Genomic DNA, 19,569 nt, shown 5'->3' on the forward strand with positions numbered 1-19,569 from the left:
CGAAGGGGGACAGTTCCAGGGTTTTAAAATGAAAAATCAGGGGAACAGCTTCACTTGTGGGAGACTTTGGCCTTTGCTCCCTCGTCAAGTGATCTTTTATTGAAAGAAAAAGCATCAAATTGGGGACTGAAGAGATTGCAAAGTCTCTGTTTAAAGAATGGACTCAGTCGAGAATATTTCATGTACTTTATGGGATTTTTCTGAGGGTATTTTTCCCTGTGATGGGATCACCCTGTGCAGAGAGACCGCATGGCAGTTGGCTGTGACAAAAGAACTGTCAGTCATCCAGAATGTACGGGTTCGCCCGCCAGTCCTAGCTAAAGGAAGGGGGCCATATGCAAAAGCATTTCTCACCTCCATCTCAGAAGTGAAGCAGAACAATGATCCCACTAGCCTGGCCAGCCAAAGAGGAGCCAGCTTTTTTTTCCTAACACAAAGACCGAGATATGTCCCAGACTCAGGGCCATTAGTTCAATACACATGGGTCTAATGGCCCATCACTGACTAAGCACCGGAGTGCTTAGAGGCAAAAGGGTTTTAATGATTGACGGCAAAGATAGGGGTAGCAAGACTCCTATAAAGATAGACTCTTTTCCACCATTTCATTACACCCCGGCGCCACCTCCTCCCCCCACCCCCCCACTCCCAGCCGCCTTCTCCCTCTCGCTCTCGACGTAACAAGAAGTACCAGAGGAGGAAGCCGCAGCTCTGCAGAAGAAGCCGCTGAGATAGAGAACCGCATACCCCTCACAGGGTACGGCCTCCAGGCAGTGACTTCCCACAGCTGAGCTGAGCGATCGAGACCGACTGTGTGTGGTGGTGAGCATGGTCGCGAGTGTCCCAAGCCGGTAACCAGATATCCCAGGCGAGCTGGGTGAGGTGTAAGGGCTCAGAGTTTTCTCATAAGTGAAGCTTTTCGGGGCTATTCTGGGGAGGAAGCTTTGTTTGGTTTAGCCAGGCAAAGGGGCTGCGATAGGGTAATTCATTGGTCGGGGTGGAGTTAGAATCCACCATAGCAACAAGGGAATTACTGCATGTTATCGGTCCTCAGTTTTGTACTGTATGTATGTTGTTTGTAACCTGGATCTTACTCTCCACAGAGACAGTGATTTTCGTTTAGTAGTGCATGTTTTAGCCAGTGTTCGACTAAATAAATATAAGTACGATTTTTCACCGAAGCATTGCAGTCCGTGACTTATTACATTTATACTCTGAATAATAATCCCCGGGTATAGAATTTTCGTAAGGCAGGGGCGATTGGAACTGTTCATCTAGCAATTGGGCTAGGATCAAAACTGCTTACAGAGTCAGTAGCAGCACCGTGCCCGGGCACGAACGGGAGGCGCAAATGCCCCAAATTTCTCCCCCTTAGTACCTCAGCCATGCCTTGTGCCTCCATGCGTAGGTCTCCTTTTTGGTCCCTAATCAGCCACACTTTTCCTCTTACTACCCGTTTACTATTTATATGCCTATAGAAAACTTTTGGATTCCCTTTTACGTTAGCTACCAATCTATTCTCATACTCTCTCTTTGCCCCTCTTATTTCCTTTTTCCCTCCCCTCTGAACATTCTATATTCAGCCTGGTTCTCACTTGTATTCTCAACCTGACATCCATCCTACGCCCCCCTTTTCTGCTTTATCTCACCCTCTATTTCTTTTGTCATCCAGGGGGCTCTGCTCTGGCTTTGGATGCCCTAGCTTTTCCCTCTTGGGAATATATTTCAACTGTACCTGAATCATTTCCTCTTTAAAGGCATCCCATTATTCAATTACAGTTTTGCCTGCCAGTCTTTGATTACAATTTATATTTATATATATTTAATTTAACCAGCGCTTAAAAAAAAAAAGTGCTCCAACATTAACTACTTTAAATAGGAACTGTTTTTATATATCCCCTACATCATGGAAAAAAATATGCAGAATGTCATTGAAGGTAGGCATGCAGGTACAGCAGGCAGTAAAGAAAGCAAATGGCATGCTGGCCTTCATAGCAAGAGGTTTTGAGTATAGGAGCAGGGAGGTCTTACTGCAGTTGTACAGGGCCTTGGTGAGACCACAACTTGAGTATTGTGTGCAGTTTTGGTCTCCTAATCTGAGGAAGGACATGCTTGCTATTGAGGGAGTGCAGCGAAGGTTCACCAGACTGATTCCCGAGATGGCAGGACTGACATATGAGGAAAGTTTGGATCGGCTGGGCTTACACTCACTGGAATTTAGAAGAATGAGAGAGGATCTCATAGAAACCTATAAAATTCTGACGGGACTGGACAGGTTAGATGCAGGTAGAATGTTCCTGATATTGGGGAAGTCCAGAACCAGGGGTCACAGTCTGAAGATAAGGGGTAAGCCATATAGGACAGAGATGAGGAGAAACTTTTTCACCAGAGAGTTGTGAACCTGTGGAATTCTCTGCCACAGAAAGTTGTTGAGTCCAGTTCATTGGGCATATTCAAAAGGGAGTTAGATGTAGCCCTTACGGCTAAAGGGATCAGGGGGTATGGAGAAAAGGCAGGGGTGGGGTACCGAGGTTGCATGATCAGCCATGATCATATTGAATGATGGTGAAGGCTCAAAGGGCCGAATTGCCTGCTCCTGCACCTATTTTCTATGTTTCTATATTTCTATGTCCCTGCCTGCTTTTACACTTATACTGGCCCTATGCCCTGGTGTCAATCTGAAATTCCCCAGGCTCCACTGTCAAACAGTACAAGTCAGCACCAGGCTCCAATAATTCCCCATTTACTTTTGGTGGGCATCTTTGGTTCCAATCGCCCGTGAAACAGGTTGGAGTGTGCACAGCACAGGCTATAAAGAATTCCAACCTAAAAAAAAGATAATCTGGGTCCTATTTACATCATAGGATTTCCATATTAAAAGGGGCCTAAAGACTTGAGGCAGATGGACATTTAGACTCCAGGCAGTCGGGCCCTTTCAAAATGGAGCCAGACGCTTCACCGGTGTTAATGAGGCTAAAAGGCTACTGATCCCATTTTGAGGCTGTTACCGCCCCTTTGACTCCAGGCGAAGCCAGTGTTGTCAGCACCATGGCAGATTTACCAGTAAAGCTATAATAATACATGCATTTATATAATGCATGCCTCTGTATCCTTTCCAGTGATTGCACTGGAAAGGGTGCAGAGGAGATTTACACGAATGCTGGACTGGAGAATTTTGGCTATGAGGAAAGATTGGAGATGCTGGGTCTGTTTTCTTTAGAACAGAGGAGACTGAGGGGAGACCTGATTGAGGTGTATAAAATTATGAGGGGCCTGGATAGAGTGGATAGGAAGGACCTGTTTCCCTTGGCAGAGGGGTCAACAACCAGGGGGCATAGAAATACTTGAACTTGAAGTGCTGTAACCTACAGGGCTAGGGACCTAGTGCTGGAAGGTGGGATTAGGCTGGATAGCTCTTGGTCAGCCGGCATGGACACGATGGGCTGAAATGGCCTCCTTCCATGCTGTAAATTTCTGAGATTCTATGACAATGCCTTATATTATTGAAACGTCTCAATTTATTTAATGCAGTGAATTGCCTTTGAAGTGCGGTAGCTGTTGGTGTGTAGGCAAATACAATAATTCAGCCCAGTAAATTATGTGTGGCTCTGCAAATATGAAGTCATTGCCTTTCAATAAAATTGTGATCAGCCCGAGATGCCAGTTGTTTTATTTTCAAATATGAGCCGAAGTTTGCATTGCAATGACTGAAGCTCCAATGATGAAAGGTAATGAGCACACCACCATCTTACCTGTTGAAAAGATGCTTTTTGAAACAGTAACTTTATCTTCGGAATTCCTTGCCCAGTCAACCATTCCTCTCCAGCCTTTCATTGGGAAGTTGATGTCTGTGGCCCCATTGGCTGGGCGTTTATAAATACATATCACTGAAAAAAATCAAAAAATAAGGTTTTCAGTAGATGGAACCTCATACGTTGGTGAAACATTGACGATATGTTGTTAGGGATGCTGGTAAATTCTGACCATTTACTAACTCACCAGTAAATTGAGTCAGTCCAACATCATCTCACATTCTTTACAGGAGACAAGAAATAAAATATCAACACACCTCTGAACTTCGCTCTCCTGTTCCTCCAAACCTCCATTATGTCATCCAACATAATCTTTCTCCTTTCTGAATTTTCACTGTGATGAGATCATGAGTCAAACTATCTTCGGTGCAAACTCTTTTTTTTGCCAAAACTGTGGAACGCCTCACCTCCCTCAGTCTATCCTTCTTCTGACAATCTACAGGCTTTTGGAACATAAGTCTGGCATCACCAAATCATCGCTTCTTGGATTTGCCCAATTTTCTTTAGTGTTATCCTGCATTATGGACCTTGGCCTTTCAGTTAGATTTCTCAATTTAAACAATGTGACACTGTGAAGCTTGTGCTGGCTTCCAGCAATTAAGGAGATTAAAAGATTCTTAGTTCGGGACTGTTCATTAGTGCCAGTGCCACAGCTAGGATTAATGGAGTAGGGAAGGGAGAAGAACATTGTTCAGGACAGATAGATGGATGAATGGTACTTTGTAAAGTTTTTGTATGAATTGTTGATGGACAGTCTTTTCTTTTGCAATTATTTTTTCGATTCCCACCCATTTTCTTTCCTCATTGACCAACTTTTTATCTGCTTTCTCAACCTGCCCTGCCACCTTCAATGAGATCAATCATGGGAGAAAGACTTGTTGATTAATGCTTCTCCTGGCCCCACAAAATCTCTGAATAATACCTACTTTCCTATTTTTGGAGCCACTTCTAGCTATCTTTTTAAGGACCGCAGGTTAGTTAGTGTCAGTTGTGGCTCAGTGGGGGCACACTTGCCTCGGAGTCAGAAGGTTGTGGGTTCAGATCCCATTCCAGGGACTTGAGCGCACAAATCTAGGCTGACACTCCAGTGCAGTACTGAGTGCCCCGTCTGCTCCCTCAGATCCCATGGCACTATTTCGAAGATGAGCAGGGGAGGTGTCCCCAGTGTCCTGGCCATCATTTATCCTTCAACCAATATAACAAAAACATAATCTGTTCATTATCACATTGCTGTTTGTGGGAGATTGCTGTGCGCAAATTGGCTTCATCGTTTCCCACATTACAACGGTTACTACACTCCAAAAGTACTTCATTGGCTGTAAAGCGCTTTGTGTTATGTATGTAAACATTGTAACTATGTAAGACTTGCCACCAGAGGGCGCAACTGTTGGAGGCCCAAGGGTCACCTGCACACCTTGTGCAAGGGAGTATAAAAGGTTGTCTGCCATGCTGCTTAGGCACTCTGCAGTTGTATTAAAGAGACTAAGGTCACATCCATTTTAACTCACAGTACTCAGTCTTGTGGAGTTCTTCCATACTTAACAATTGGCGATGAGTAACAGATTACTAACTTTCACGCGGTCATGGCTGCCATTGGTATTTTAGAGAGATTTGTAGAGGGTAATGTTTGGGAAGTCTTCGTTGAGCGTCTTGACTAGTACTTCATGGCCAACGAGCTGGATGGGGATGATAAAGCGATCAAGCGCAGGGTGATTCTCCTCACCGTGTGTGGGTCCACAATATACGGCCACATCAAGAATCTGCTACCACCGGAGAAACAAGCGGAGACGATATATACAGAGTTGTGTATGCTGGTTTGGAACCATCTCAATCTGAAGGAGAGCGTCTTAATGGCCAGGTATCGCTTCTATGTGCAACACCGCTCCGAGGGTCAGGACGTGGTGAGTTATGTCGCCGACCTGAGACGCCGTGCGGGAACGTGCGAATTTGCTGGATTTTTGGAGGAAATGCTGCGGGACTTTTTTGTGCTTGGCATTGGCCACGAGGTCATTCTTTGCAAGCTGCTGTCCGTCGAATCGCTAGACCTGAGCAAGGCCATCACAATAGCCCAAGCATTCATATCCACGAGCGATAATCCCAGACAGGTATCTTCCCAGCATCGAAGCTCACCGGCAAGTACTGTGCATAAAATAACGTCACTAGCAGGCAGAACTGCATATGACAGGGCCTACACGTCTGCAGCTGCAAGACCTAGGATGACTCAGAGTCCGCCATCGGGTGTGAATGCAAATCCATTAGCACCATGTTGGCACTGCGGGGGTAATCATAGAGCCCAAGAATGTTGATTCAAGCACTACATGTGCAAAGGCTGCGAGACAATGGGGCACCTCTAGCGAATGTGCAGGAGTGCTGCAACTCACCATGTGGCAGTCGGCAGAGAATGATCGATCTGGCGCAAATCACGCAGAACATACAAAAGAAGCAACTCAACCCAAGGAAGAAGTATATGGAGTACACATCTTCACCACCAAGAGCCTTCCTATCATGCTGAAAGTCAAATTGAATGGTATTCCGGTATCAATGGAGTTGGACATAGAGGCGAGTCAGTCAATTATGAGCCAGAAGGCTTTTGAGAAACTGCGGGACAACAATGCACAAAGGCCCAAACTGAGCCCAATTCAGACAAAGCTATGCACCTATACCAAAGAGCTCATACCAGTCATTGGCAGCGTATCGTATCATTAAGGTATCGTACGATGGAGCTGTGCATGATTTATCACTGTGGATTGTACCAGGTGATGGCCCAACGCTATTCGGCAGAAGCTGGCTGGGAAAGATTCGATGGAACTGGGACGACATCAAAGCACTATCTTCAGTGGATGATGCCTCGTGCACCCAAGTGGTGAGCAAGTTTCCGGCGGTATTTGAACCAGGCATCAGTAACTTCACAGGTGCCAAGGTGCAGATCCATCTCGTCCCCGATGCAAGGCCCATTCATCACAAGGCTCGAGCGGTTCCAAATATGATGAAGGAGAAAGTGGAGATCGAACTGGACAGACTTCAACGAGAGGGAATCATATCGCCAGTCGAGTTCAATGAGTGGGCCAGTCTGATTGTTCCGGTGTTGAAAAGCGATGGCACGGTCAGAATCTGCGGAGACTACAAGGTAACGATCAACCAAGTCTCGTTACAAGACCAGTACCCGCTACCCAAGGTGGATGACCTGTTCGCAATGTTAGCGGGGGCAGAAAGTCGTTCACCAATTTGGACCTAACCTCCGCCTACATGACACAGTAGCTGGCTGAATCTTCGAAAAGATTGACGTGCATCAACACACACAAAGGACTGTTTATATACCACAGATGCTCTTTTGGGCTTCACTCGGCTGTTGCCATCTTCCAGATGAACATAGAGAGTCTGCTGAAATCAGTTCCGTGCACCATTGTGTTTCAAAACGACATCCTGATCACCGGTCGTGATACCACCAAACAGCTGCACAATCTGGAAGAGGTTCTAAGTCGACTAGACAGAGTGGGACTCAGGCTGAAATGCTCCAAGTGTGTTTTCCTGGCGCCAGAGGTTGAATTTTGGGGGAGAAAGCTTGCGGCAAATGGCATCAGACCCATGGATTCAAAGACAGAGACCATCAAGAATGCACCCAGACCACAGAATGTGATGGAGCTGTGTTCGTTCCTGGGACTCCTCAACTATTTTGATAACTTTCTACCCGGGTTAAGCACTTTGCTGGAACCATTGCACATGTTGCTGCATAAGGGTGACAACCGGGTTTGGGGTAAATCTCAAGAGACAGCCTTTGAGAAGGTCAGGAACCTACTTTGTTCTAATAAGTTACTTGTACCGTATGACCCGTGTAAACGATTAGTGCTAGTTTGTGATGCATCTTCGTACAGGGTCGGCTGTGTGTTACAGCAAACCAATGTATCGGGCAGACTTCAACCGGTTGCATATGTGTCTAGAAGTCTGTCTAAGGCTGAAAGAGCCTACAGTATGATCGAGAAAGAGGCGTTAGCATGCGTATATGAGGTTAAGAAAATGCACCAATACCTATTTGGACTTGGGTTTGAGCTTGAAACCGACCACAAAACGCTCATTTCGCTGTTTTCAAAAAGCAAAGGTATAAACACCAATGCTTCGTCCCGCATCCAAAGATGGGCACTAACATTGTCCGCTCATGACTATGTTATCTGCCAAAGACCAGGCACGAAGAACTGTGCTGATGCCCTCAGTCGGCTACCATTGTCCACTACCGGGATGGAAATGGCGCAACCCGCAGACTTGCTTCTGGTCATGGATGCTTTTGAGAGCGAGGGGTCCCCCGTCACTGCTCGCCAGATCAGGACCTGGCCCAGCCAGGATCCTGTGCTATCACTTGTAAAAAGTTGCGTCCTCAATGGGAGCTGGTTAGCCGTTCCAAGGGAAATGCAAGATGAAATTAAGCTGTTTTACCGACACAAAGATGAAATGTCTATCCAGTCGGATTGTCTCTTAGAAACATACAAATTTACAGCGCAGAAGGAGGCCATTTCGGCCCATCGTGTCCACGCCAGCCGACAAAAAGTCGCATGGACCTCGGTCAGCAGCCCTGAAGGTTACATATAAACCGATGAACAATGAACAATGACGGAAAGGTAAAGAGCACCCAACCCAACCAGTCCACCTCACACAACTGCGATACCCCTGACACTGAAACATTCTACACACCATCCCAACCAGAGCCATGTGATCTTCTGGGAGAGGCAAAAACCAGATAAAAACCCAGGCCAATTTAGGGGGAAAAGATCTGGGAAAATTCTTCTTCGACCCATCCAGGTGATCGAAACTAGTCGAGGAGATCACCCTGACCGTATTCGATTCCCTGCAGTACTTACAATTATATCTGTGCCGGCCAACAAGAGGTTATCCAGTCTAACCCCAATTACCAGCTTTAGGTCCGTAACCCTGCAGGTTTCAGCACTCTAAGTGCCCATCCAACCATCTCTTAAAAGTGGTGAGGGTTTCTGCATCCACCAATCTTCCAGGCAGCGAGTTCCAGATCCCCAGAACCTTCTGCATGAAGAAGCCCCACCCTCAAATCCTCTCTGAACCTTCCCGATGACCATCCCAAAACTTGCTCCTCGCGGCCCTGACCCTGTATTCTCTTGTCCCACTGCCTTGGAGATACACCAGCGACTGCCGGAAATGGCAGTTTCCTGCCTTCCAACTGGTCCTCTCCACCCCCACCCTCCCCCTGTACGGAAATAGGGGAGGATTGGAGACAGCAAAACACCTTGCCGGGGGGGGTGGGGGGGGCAGCTTTGCGGACCATCAGTAAGGCTAGGGACGACGACTGTTGAGGGCAAACCTTAATGGGAAGTTGCTTGAACGTTGAATGCTGGCAGTCCCAGTGGAGATTCATGTCGCAAAACCTATATTTATAGAGAGTTATCCCCAGTGTCCTGGGACACTCAGTCCTGTTAGACACACACACACACACACACAGTCAGGGCTGGGACATTTATTATTAAAAAATTCAGTTTTCGTATTGCGAGGCTGCAACAAACTAATAAATCCACTCCCGCATCAGATCACCTTATTATATATCCTCAACCATTAAAACAAATGTTTAAATTAATATGTCTACGTGCTCATCTTTCTTCCCTATTCCCTCCACTTCCCCCTTCTCTACTTCAATCCTATTTTAAAATCTAATCCCGTAACTAACGCACCCTTATTCTAAAGGTTCTATTTAACGCAATTTCCTTGACCCGAACTTTCTTTTGTTTCTTGGGTTCAAATCTCCAATTTGGAGGTGAGACGCACATCTTTGAAGCTCGCCTCCGATCGATTGAGCCGAGCTCTAAAGATTGACGGTCTCGCCGGTGACAACATGTCAAGGTGCGGAAGGCCGGTGGATGCCAATAACTGGGCCCAGGGGGATAACCAACACCTCACACCACAGGCTCACACGCTCTGGTCTTCCCTTAAAAAACAAAGAGAGTGCTTCAATCTCAGTATTGGCCGTCTTAGGGAGGGAGGGAGGGGAAATGGGAGGAGGAAGGGAGGAGAAATGGGGGGTAGGAAGGGAGGGGAAATGGGGGGAGGGAAGGAGGGCAAATGGGGGGGAGGAAGGGAGGGGAAATGGAGGGGGGAGGGGAAATGGAGGGGGAGGGGAAATGAGGGAGGGAGGGAGGGAAGGGAAATTGGGGAAGGGAGGGAGGGGAAATGGGGGGAGAAAGGGAGGGGAATTGGAGGGAGGGAGGGAGGGGAAATGGGAGGAGGAAGGGAGGAGAACTGGGGGGCAAGAAGGGAGGGAGAGGAAATGGGGGGAGGGAGGGAGGGGAAATGGGGGAAGGGAAGGAGGGGAAATGGGGGAAGGGAGGGGAAATGGGGTAATCGTGTGGTTTTGCCAAAAAAAGGCAGGGAAACATTTGTACGTGACCTACACAATACCCACCCAGGCATAGTCATGATGAAGGCTATAGCTAGGTCGCATGTTTGGTGGCCCGGCATTGACTCGTACTTAGAGTCATGCGTACACCAGTGCAACACATGCTCACAATTGAGCAATGCACCAAGGGAGGCTCCATTGAGTCTGTGGTCATGGCCCTTCAAACCATGGTCCAGGATCCACGTAGATTTTGCTGGCCCCTTTCTTGGAAAGATGTTTTTAGTTGTAGTGGACGCTTACTCTAAATAGATTGAATGCATAATCATGTCATCCAGCACATCCAATGCCACCATTGAAAGCCCGGACCCATGGCTTGCCCGACGTCCTTGTCAGTGACAATGTACCGTGTTTCACCAGCTCGAAATTCAACGAGTTTATGACCCGCAATGACATCAAGCATTTCAGGTCTGCCCAATTTAAGCCTGCATCCAACGGTCAAGCGGAACAGACAGTCCAAACTATCAAGCAGAGCTTGAAACGCGTGACGGAAGGCTTCTTGCAGAGCCGCTTATCTCGGGTTCTGCTCAGCTACCGGACACAACCCCACTCGCAGAATTGTTAATGAAGAGAGCACTCAAAACCAGGCTCTCCCTCATCCACCCGGATCTAAATGATCATGTAGGAACCCGGCGTCACCGCCAAAACATGTACCACAATCACGCAGCTGTATCGCGTGACATTGATGTTAACGACCCTGTGTTTGTCCTTAATTATGGTCATGGTCCTAAATGGATCACTGGCACTGTCTTGGCCAAGGAAGGGAATAGAGTGTTTATAGTCAAACTATTGAATGGACAAACGTGCAGAAAGCATTTGGATCAGACCAAACTGCGGTTCACCAACAACCAGGAACAACCTGAAGAAAACATCATCATCATCGATCCACCAACACACACCCAACCAGCAATCGACCTCAAGAGGATGAACCCACTATTTCCAACAGTCTTGTCAGACCAGCCACACCGCAGTGCAGCAATGGTGCGACCAAATCATCCATGCCAGAGTTTGAACTCAGACAATCAACCGGGGAGCGTAGGGCCCTGGATCGTCTCAACTTGTAAATAATTTGTATCAAAGACTTTGGGGGGGTTGGGGGGGGGGAGGGAGTGCTGTTATGTATGTAAACATTGTAACTGTGTAAGACGTGCCAGCAGAGGGCGCAACTGTTGGAGGCCCAAGAGTCACCTGCAAACCTCGTGCAAGGGAGTATAAAAGGTTGTCTGCCATGCTGCTTAGGCAGTCTGGAGTTGTATTAAAGAGACGAAGGTCACATCAGTTTTAGCTCACAGTACTCAGTCTTGTGGCGTTCTTCCATTGTTAACACTTTGAGATGGTCATGAAAGGCGCTAAGTCTTTCTTTTCTTTCTTTTTATGCCATTCTGCATCAGTGGATGAAGCCTGCACAGTGTGCACTCCATCCATTGGTACTTGAAAACTGCATTGAGGTACTATCTATGTTTGCATTGTATAATGAGGCTCCAGCTCATTTCCAGCAGGAGCCCTTGCCTCCTATCTGATGTCCCCCGTCAAAATGGCAACGGGCAGAATGATAGCAGGAATGAAATAGAAAGTTCTGTACTCTGATTTTGAGCTTACACCCACCCTACCCCTGCTCAAAAAGGGGGATGAAAATTAGGTCCTTCCAATTTTACATTTATTTTGGATTTTATATCTCTTTTATTGCTGCACTCAATCCTTTGGTATAGAAACATAGACATAGAAACATAGAAAATAGGTGCAGGAGCAGGCCATTTGGCCCTTCAAGCCTGCACCACCATTCAATATGATCATGGCTGATCATGCAACTTCAGTACCCCATTCCTGCTTTCTCTCCATACCCCTTGATCCCTTTAGCCGTAAGGGCCACATCTAACTCTATTTTGAATATATCTAACGAACTGGACTCAACAACTTTCTGTGGTGGAGAATTCCATCATACTTCTACAACCAGATGATGCAGAAAAGTACAAAGTGATACATTTTGGTAGAAAGAATGAGGAGAGGAAATATCAACTAAAGGGTACAATCCTAAAGGGGTTGCACAAACAGAGAGACCTAGGGGTATATGTGCATAAATCGTTGAAGGTGGCAAGGCAGGTTGAGAAAGCAGTGATAAAAGGCACAGGACTTTGGATTTCATGAATAGAGGCATCAAGTGCAAAAGCGTGGAAATTATGATGAACCTTTATAAAACACTGGTTCGGCCTCAACTGGCATAGAGAGTCCAATTCTGGGCACCAGGCTTTAGGAAGGATGTGAAGGCCTTAAAAAGGGTGCTGGAAAGATCTGTGAGAATTATTCCAGGGTTGAGGGACTTCAGTTACGTGGATAGACTGGAGAAGTTAGGGTAGTTCTCCTTAGAGCAGAGAAGGTTGAGAGGAGATTTGATAGAGGTGTTCAAAATCATGAGAGGTCTGGATAGAGTAAATAGAGAGAAACTGCTCCCATTGGCGGAAGTGTCGAGATCCAGTGGACACAGATTTAAGGTGATTGGCAGAAGAACCAAAGGTGACGTAAGAAAAAACCTTTTTACACAGTGAATGGTTAGAATCTGGAATGCACTGCCTGAAAGGGTAGTGGAGGCAGACTCAATCATGGTTTTCAAAAGGGAGTTGGATAAGTACCTGAAAGAAAAACAATTGCAAGGCTCCAGGGAAAGGGCGGGGGAGTGGGACGAGTTGAGGTGCTCTTGCAGAGAGCCGGCACGGGCTCGACAGGCTAAATGGCCTTCTTCTATGCTGTAACCATTCTATGATTTTATGATTCTATGACTGAGAATATCCCAAGGTGACCCACAATCTGATTTTCCTTCCATTCCTGAGTGAAAGTGTCCGCGATCCGCTCAATGCCTTTCCCTTCACAGCCCAAATCAGGAACTAACCTCAGGGGCACAAATCTCACCCCATCACATTGCAGCATGGTGGACTGGGGAAGCAATATGATGTGCCGCCATTTCATGCACTCTTTGTAAATGTATACGCATACTTTGGAGCAAGCCTTTAGCTTACTGGTAGCACTCCAGCCTCTTTAAATAGAAGATGAAGAGTTTGTTTCTTGCTCCAGACAGCCCCGCCAGTAGAGATCAGAATACTGTCTGGAAATACTGAATTGACATCCAGTGAGATACTCTTGTCTAGACAGAGTGACTATTACCTTAGAGATAGTATTCCCTCCTCTGAGCCAGAGAGGTTTGGTTCAGGCACCACTTCCAACAGCCCCAGAAAGGAGAATATAAGAACATAAGAACATAAGAACATAAGAATTAGGAACAGGAGTGGGCCATCTAGCCCCTCGAGCCTGCTCCGCCATTCAATAAGATCATGGCTGATCTGGCCGTGGACTCAGCTCTACTTACCCGCCCGCTCCCCGTAACCCTTAATTCCCTTATTGGTTAAAAATCTATCTATCTGTGACTTGAATACATTCAATGAGCCAGCCTCAACTGCTTCCTTGGACAGAGAATTCCACAGATTCACAACCCTCTGGGAGAAGAAATTCTTTCTCAACTCGGTTTTAAATTGGCTCCCCCGTATTGAGGCTGTGCCCCCTAGTTCTAGTCTCCCCTACCAGTGGAAACAACCTCTCTGCCTCTATCTTGTCTACCCCTTTCATTATTTTAAATGTTTCTATAAGATCACCCCTCATCCTTCTGAACTCCAACGAGTAAAGACCCAGTCTACTCAATCTATCATCATAAGGTAACCCCCTCATCTCTGGAATCAGCCTAGTGAATCATCTCTGTACCCCCTCCAAAGCCAGTATATCCTTCCTTAAGTAAGGTGACCAAAACTGCACGCAGTACTCCAGGTGCGGCCTTACCAATACCCTATACAGTTGCAGCAGGACCTCCCTGCTTTTGTACTCCATCCCTCTCGCAATGAAGGCCAACATTCCATTCGCCTTCCTGATTACCTGCTGCACCTGCAAACTAACTTTTTGGGATTCATGCACAAGGACCCCCAGGTCCCTCTGCACCTCAGCATGTTGTAATTTCTCCCCATTCAAATAATATTCCCTTTTACTGTTTTTTTTCCCCAAGGTGGATGAGCTCACAAGTTCCGACATTGTATTCCATCTGCCAAACCTTAGCCCATTTGCTTAACCTATCCAAATCTCTTTGCAGCCTCTCTGTGTCCTCTACACAACCCGCTTTCCCACTAATCTTTGTGTCATCTGCAAATTTTGTTGCACTACACTTTGTCCCCTCTTCCAGGTCATCTATGTATATTGTAAACAGTTGTGGTCCCAGCATCGATCCCTGTGGCACACCACTAACCACCGATTTCCAACCCGAAAAGGATCTATTTAACCCGACTCTCTGCTTTCTGTTCGCCAGCCAATTCTCTGTCCATGCTAATACATTTCCTCTGACTCCGCGTACCTCTATCTTCTGCAGTAACCTTTTGTGTGGCACCTTATCGAATGCCTTTTGGAAATCTAAATACACCACATCCATCGGTACACCTCTATCCACCATGCTCATTATATCCTCAAAGAATTCCAGTAAATTAGTTAAACATGATTTTCCCCTTCATGAATCCATGCTGCGTCTGCTTGATTGCACTATTCCTATCTAGATGTCCCGCTATTTCTTCCTTAATGATAGTTTCAAGCATTTTCCTCACGACAGATGTTAAACTAACCGGCCTATAGTTACCTACCTTTTGTCTGCCCCCTTTTTTAAACAGAGGCGTTACATTAGCTGCTTTCCAATCCGCTGGTACCTCTCCAGAGTCCAGAGAATTTTGGTAGATTATAACGAATGCATCTGCTATAACTTCCGCCATCTCTTTTAAAACCCTGGGATGCATTTCATCAGGACCAGGGGACTTGTCTACCTTGAGTCCCATTAGCCTGTCCAGCATACCCCTCTAGTGATAGTGATTGTCTCAAGGACTTCCCTTCCCACATTCCTGTGACCAGCAATTTTTGGCATGGTTTTTGTGTCTTCCACTGTGAAGACCGAAGCAAAATAATTGTTTAAGGTCTCAGCCATTTCCACATTTCCCATTATTAAATCCCCCTTCTCATCTTCTAAGGGACCAACATTTACTTTAGTCACTCTTTTCCGTTTTATATATCTGTAAAAGCTTTTACTATCTGTTTTTATGTTTTGCGCAAGTTTACCTTCGTAATCTAGTGTGTGGAATGTCAGCTGGATTGCCGTCCAGTGGATGTATATGCGTCCAATGGGTGTGGATTTATCCCCCCCTCTCCCCCCACCCCCCACTATTAAATGGAGGTGAAGGCCTGGGGGCTCTTTCACTTTGTTTGCATCCCACCTATGAAAAGGCAGTCCAAATGGGCAAGACCTGTGTTAGGACCTGCCCTAGGGCAGAACACAATGGACAGATGGACACCCAGAAATTTATCATCTCCTTACTGAACACAGGTCACCTATGTGTATGATAACGAGTTCTTGCTGCATAGCAGGTATTGTGTGAATCTAGCCACTGAGACATTTCACTGTGAACTAGGTCTCTCTCTCAAATTCTATTTAATGGAGTTCAACTCCACTGTGCATGTTTTATTTCTCCGCAATGATTCGATTTACTCTCCAGTGTTCCTGCTGGGAAGTGAGCAAGTGTGTGCAGCAGATGAGGAAAGGATTGAGCACAGGTGTAGTGGTTGCCATGGTCAAATATCCTACCAGCCGAGGTTCACACATGGAGTGTACAATTATATAGGGCTTTGGTGAGACTCCGAGGGACTGCCTAAGAAGAAGTAGTACTGTGTACACTTGTGGTCTCTTTACCTCAGGAAAGATATACTTGCCTCAGAGGGAGTGCAACAAAGATTCACCAGACTGATTCCTGGAATGGGGAGATTGTCCTATAAGGAGAGATTGAGTCGACTAGGCCTATATTCCCCAGAGTTTAGAGGTGATCTCGTTGAAATAGATAAAATTCTTGAAGGGCTTGACAGGATGGATACTGGGAGGATGTTTTCCCTGGCTGGGGAATCTAGAACACGGGGTCACAGTCTCAGAATAAGGGGTCAGCCATTTAGGACTGAGGTGAGGAGGAATTTCTTCACTCAAAGGGTTGTGAATCTTTGAAATTCTCGACCCTAGAGAGCTGTCGATACTCAGTCGTTGAGTGTATTCAAGGCAGAGATTGATAGATTTTTGGATACTAAGGGAATGAAGGGATAGTGTGGGAAGGTGGAATCGAGGTAAAAGATCAGCCATGATCTATGAAATGTCGGAGGAAGCTCAATGGGTCTAATGGCCGACTCCTGCTCCTGTTTCTTATGTTCTTGGTATAGAAAATTGAGGGGTCATCTGATCGAGGAGTTTAAATGTTGAAACGATTCAAGATGTAGATGCAGAGAAGCTATTTCCTCTGGCGGAGGAATCACGAAAGACATAATTTTAAAATTAGAACTAGGTCATTTAGGACAGAAGTTAGGAAGCACTTTTTCACATAAATGTAGTGGAAATCGATAATTCTGACCCCCAAAAGGCCGTGGATGCTGGATCAGTTGGAGCCTTCAAGACTGAGATTGATAGACTTTTTTTTAGGTAAGGTTATCAAGAAAGCTGAGGCAGGTACATGGGGGCCGAAACTGATGGCCTTACCGCCCACTACCGCTGACTGCCACCCACTGCCGCCAACATCCCTCCTCGAGTTGCACCCAGTGCCAATTTCGATTTGGTCTGGAGTGGGCGGGAGGGGAGAACCGCCGGGAACAGCCCGCTGACGTCAGCGGACGGCCGAGTGGCGCAACTGATCTCCCGCCCACCGAGATACCAGATTGGTGGGGGCGGGATTCGGCGCCAGAACGGGGGTGGACTGCTGCGAGGAGGCTGGTCTATCCCCGACGGTGAGTATGAAAAGCTGAAAGAAAAGGTTAGTCAGCAATTTTGACATTTTTTCTTTACAGCGTTTTCTTTATAGGTTTTCTTTACCTTAATGGGGTCCCCTGAAGGTCTTCCGGTGTTTTTTTCTATGCTTTTTCTTTGCAGCTCTTAGACCCTCCGTGGGCCCTGTAGTGTCTCTGCACCTTGTTTCAAACTCACACGAGGCATGGATATATCAGACACGGTCACTCTGTGACCTTCACTTTATTCCCAGGACTAAAGAGTGTTGGTCCTTGGTGGGACCTCCCCTTTTTATACCTGGAAGCCCAGGTGAGGAGCTCACTCCCTGTGGTCAGGGTGTGCATTACAAGGGTACAGGTACAGTATACATGAGTTACAGTTACATACTTATAGTCATTGCAAGATGGTGAAATACATGACATCACCTCCCCCCTTAGGTCTTTTAGTTTCAGAGGTTAAGTCTATCAGGTGGTCGGCACTCTCTCGTGGAGTGCTGCAATTGTGACTCTGGTGGCTGAGCCTCAGCACGCGTCTCTGTCACTTGAGGTGATTCCGGCCTGTCCGGGCTGGCCGCAGGGACTGTGCATTCTGAGGACTGTCTTTGTTGCTCGTGCGCTGGCAGTGGTGTGGGTGCTATCTCATCATGCTCTTCTTCCAGTTCCTCCGTGTCTGCACTGAACCTTGTCTTTACTTGGTCCAAGTGTTTGCGGCATATCTGCCCATTGTTTAGTCTGACCACCATGATCCTGTTTCCTTCTTTGCCAATTACGGTGCCCTCAAGCAATTTGGGTCCCAAAGCATGGTTAAGAACAAATACCGGGTCACCTATTTCTATACACCTCCCTCTTGAGCCTCGATCGTGGAGCTCGGATTGGGACTGGCGCTTGCCCTCAACAATGTCTGCCAGGGCTGGCTGTATGAGGGACAGTCGCGTCTTGATCGTGCGTTTCATGAGGAGTTCCGCTGGCGGGATTTCCGTGAGCGCGTGCGGCCGGGACCTGTAGGCCAGCAGGAGGTGCGATAGGCGGTACTGAAGGGAGGGTCCCTGGATGCGTAGCATGCCCTGCTTTATGACTTGGACTGCCTGTTCTGCCTGGCCATTGGAGGCCGGCTTCAACGGCGCTGTCCAGACGTGCTTGATCCCATTGCCTGACATAAACTCCTGGAAATCATGGCTGGTAAAATACGGGCCATTATCGCTGACCAGGATGTCCTGCAAGCCGTGGGTCATGAAAACCATACGCAGACTCTCCACAGTGATGGATATCGTGCACGAATTCAATATGATGCACTCGATCCACTTCGAGTATGCATCAACAACGATCAGGAACATTTTTCCCACGAACGGGCCTGCATCGTCCACGTGACTACGTGACCATGGCCTGGTAAGCCAGGGCCACAGGCTGAGTGGGGCCTCCCTGGGGGGCATTGCCCAGCTGAGCACACGTCGTGCACCTGCGAACCCAGTGTACCAGGTCTGAGTCAATCCCCAGCCACCACGCGGGTGACCGGGCAAGGGCCATCATTAACACGATGCTAGGGTGCTCGCTGTGGTGTTCCCTGATGAACGCTTCCCTTCCTTTCTGGGGCATGACGACCCGGCTCTCCCATAACAGCCAGTCGGCTTGGACGGAGACTTCATCCATCCATCTCTGAAATGGCCTGACTTCCTCGGGGCACGCCCTGTGTGCAGGCACCCAGTCCCCAGTCAGGACACATTTCTTTATCATGGATAGGAGGGGGTCCCTGTTGGTCCAGAGTTTGATCTGGCGGGCTGTGATGGGGGAGCCCGCAGTGTCAAAAGCCTCAACGGCCATGACCATCTCGGCGCCCTGCTCCGACGCCCCCTCGGTGGTGGCCAGTGGGAGCCTGCTGAGCGTGTCAGCGCAATTTTCGGTGCCTGGTCGGTGCCGTATGGTGTAGTTATACATAGCCAGCATGAGGGCCCAGCGCTGTATGCAAGCTGACGCATTGGCGTTGACAGCCTTGCTGTCGGACAACAGGGATGTTAACGGCTTGTGGTCCGTCTCTAGCTCGAACCGTCTACCGAAAAGGTTCTGGTGCATCTTTTTCACACCGTACACACACGCGAGTGCCTCCTTCTCGACCATGCCGTATCCACGCTCTGCCTGGGAGAGCGACCTGGAGGCGTAAGCCACCGGTTGGAGTCGGCCATCATCGTTACCCTCCTGCAATACACACCCAACCCCGTAGGATAACGCATCGCATGTTAAAACCAGTTTTTTACAGGGGTCATACAAAGTCAACAGTTTGTTGGAACACAGCAGGTTCCTCGCCTTATTGAAAGCCCGTTCTTGACAATCCCTCCAAGACCATTCACAACCTTTACGGAGGAGCATGTGTGACGGCTCCAACAATGTGCTTAAGTTCGGCAGGAAGTTCCCAAACTAGTTCAAGAGTCCCAGGAAAGATCGCAACTCCAACGTGTTGCCAGGCCTGGGTGCCCAGTGAATCGCCTCAGTTTTTGATTCAGTGGGCCGGATCCCGTCTGCGGCAACCCTCCTGCC

General features: G+C 47.5%; 1 protein-coding gene across 1 annotated transcript in view; it reads right to left on the reverse strand.

Moving 5' to 3' along the window:
* Positions 1–19,569, reverse strand: part of adgrb1a (adhesion G protein-coupled receptor B1a) — a 691,398-nt gene that overhangs the window by 340,582 nt on the left and 331,247 nt on the right. Inside the window, exon 13 of the mRNA XM_070888471.1 lies at positions 3,750–3,884. Within this exon, the coding sequence (XP_070744572.1) occupies positions 3,750–3,884 (135 nt within the window). The remainder of the gene's footprint in view (positions 1–3,749; positions 3,885–19,569) is intronic.

Source organism: Pristiophorus japonicus, chromosome 1, assembly GCF_044704955.1.
Source record: "Pristiophorus japonicus isolate sPriJap1 chromosome 1, sPriJap1.hap1, whole genome shotgun sequence".
Taxonomy (NCBI): domain Eukaryota; kingdom Metazoa; phylum Chordata; class Chondrichthyes; family Pristiophoridae; genus Pristiophorus; species Pristiophorus japonicus.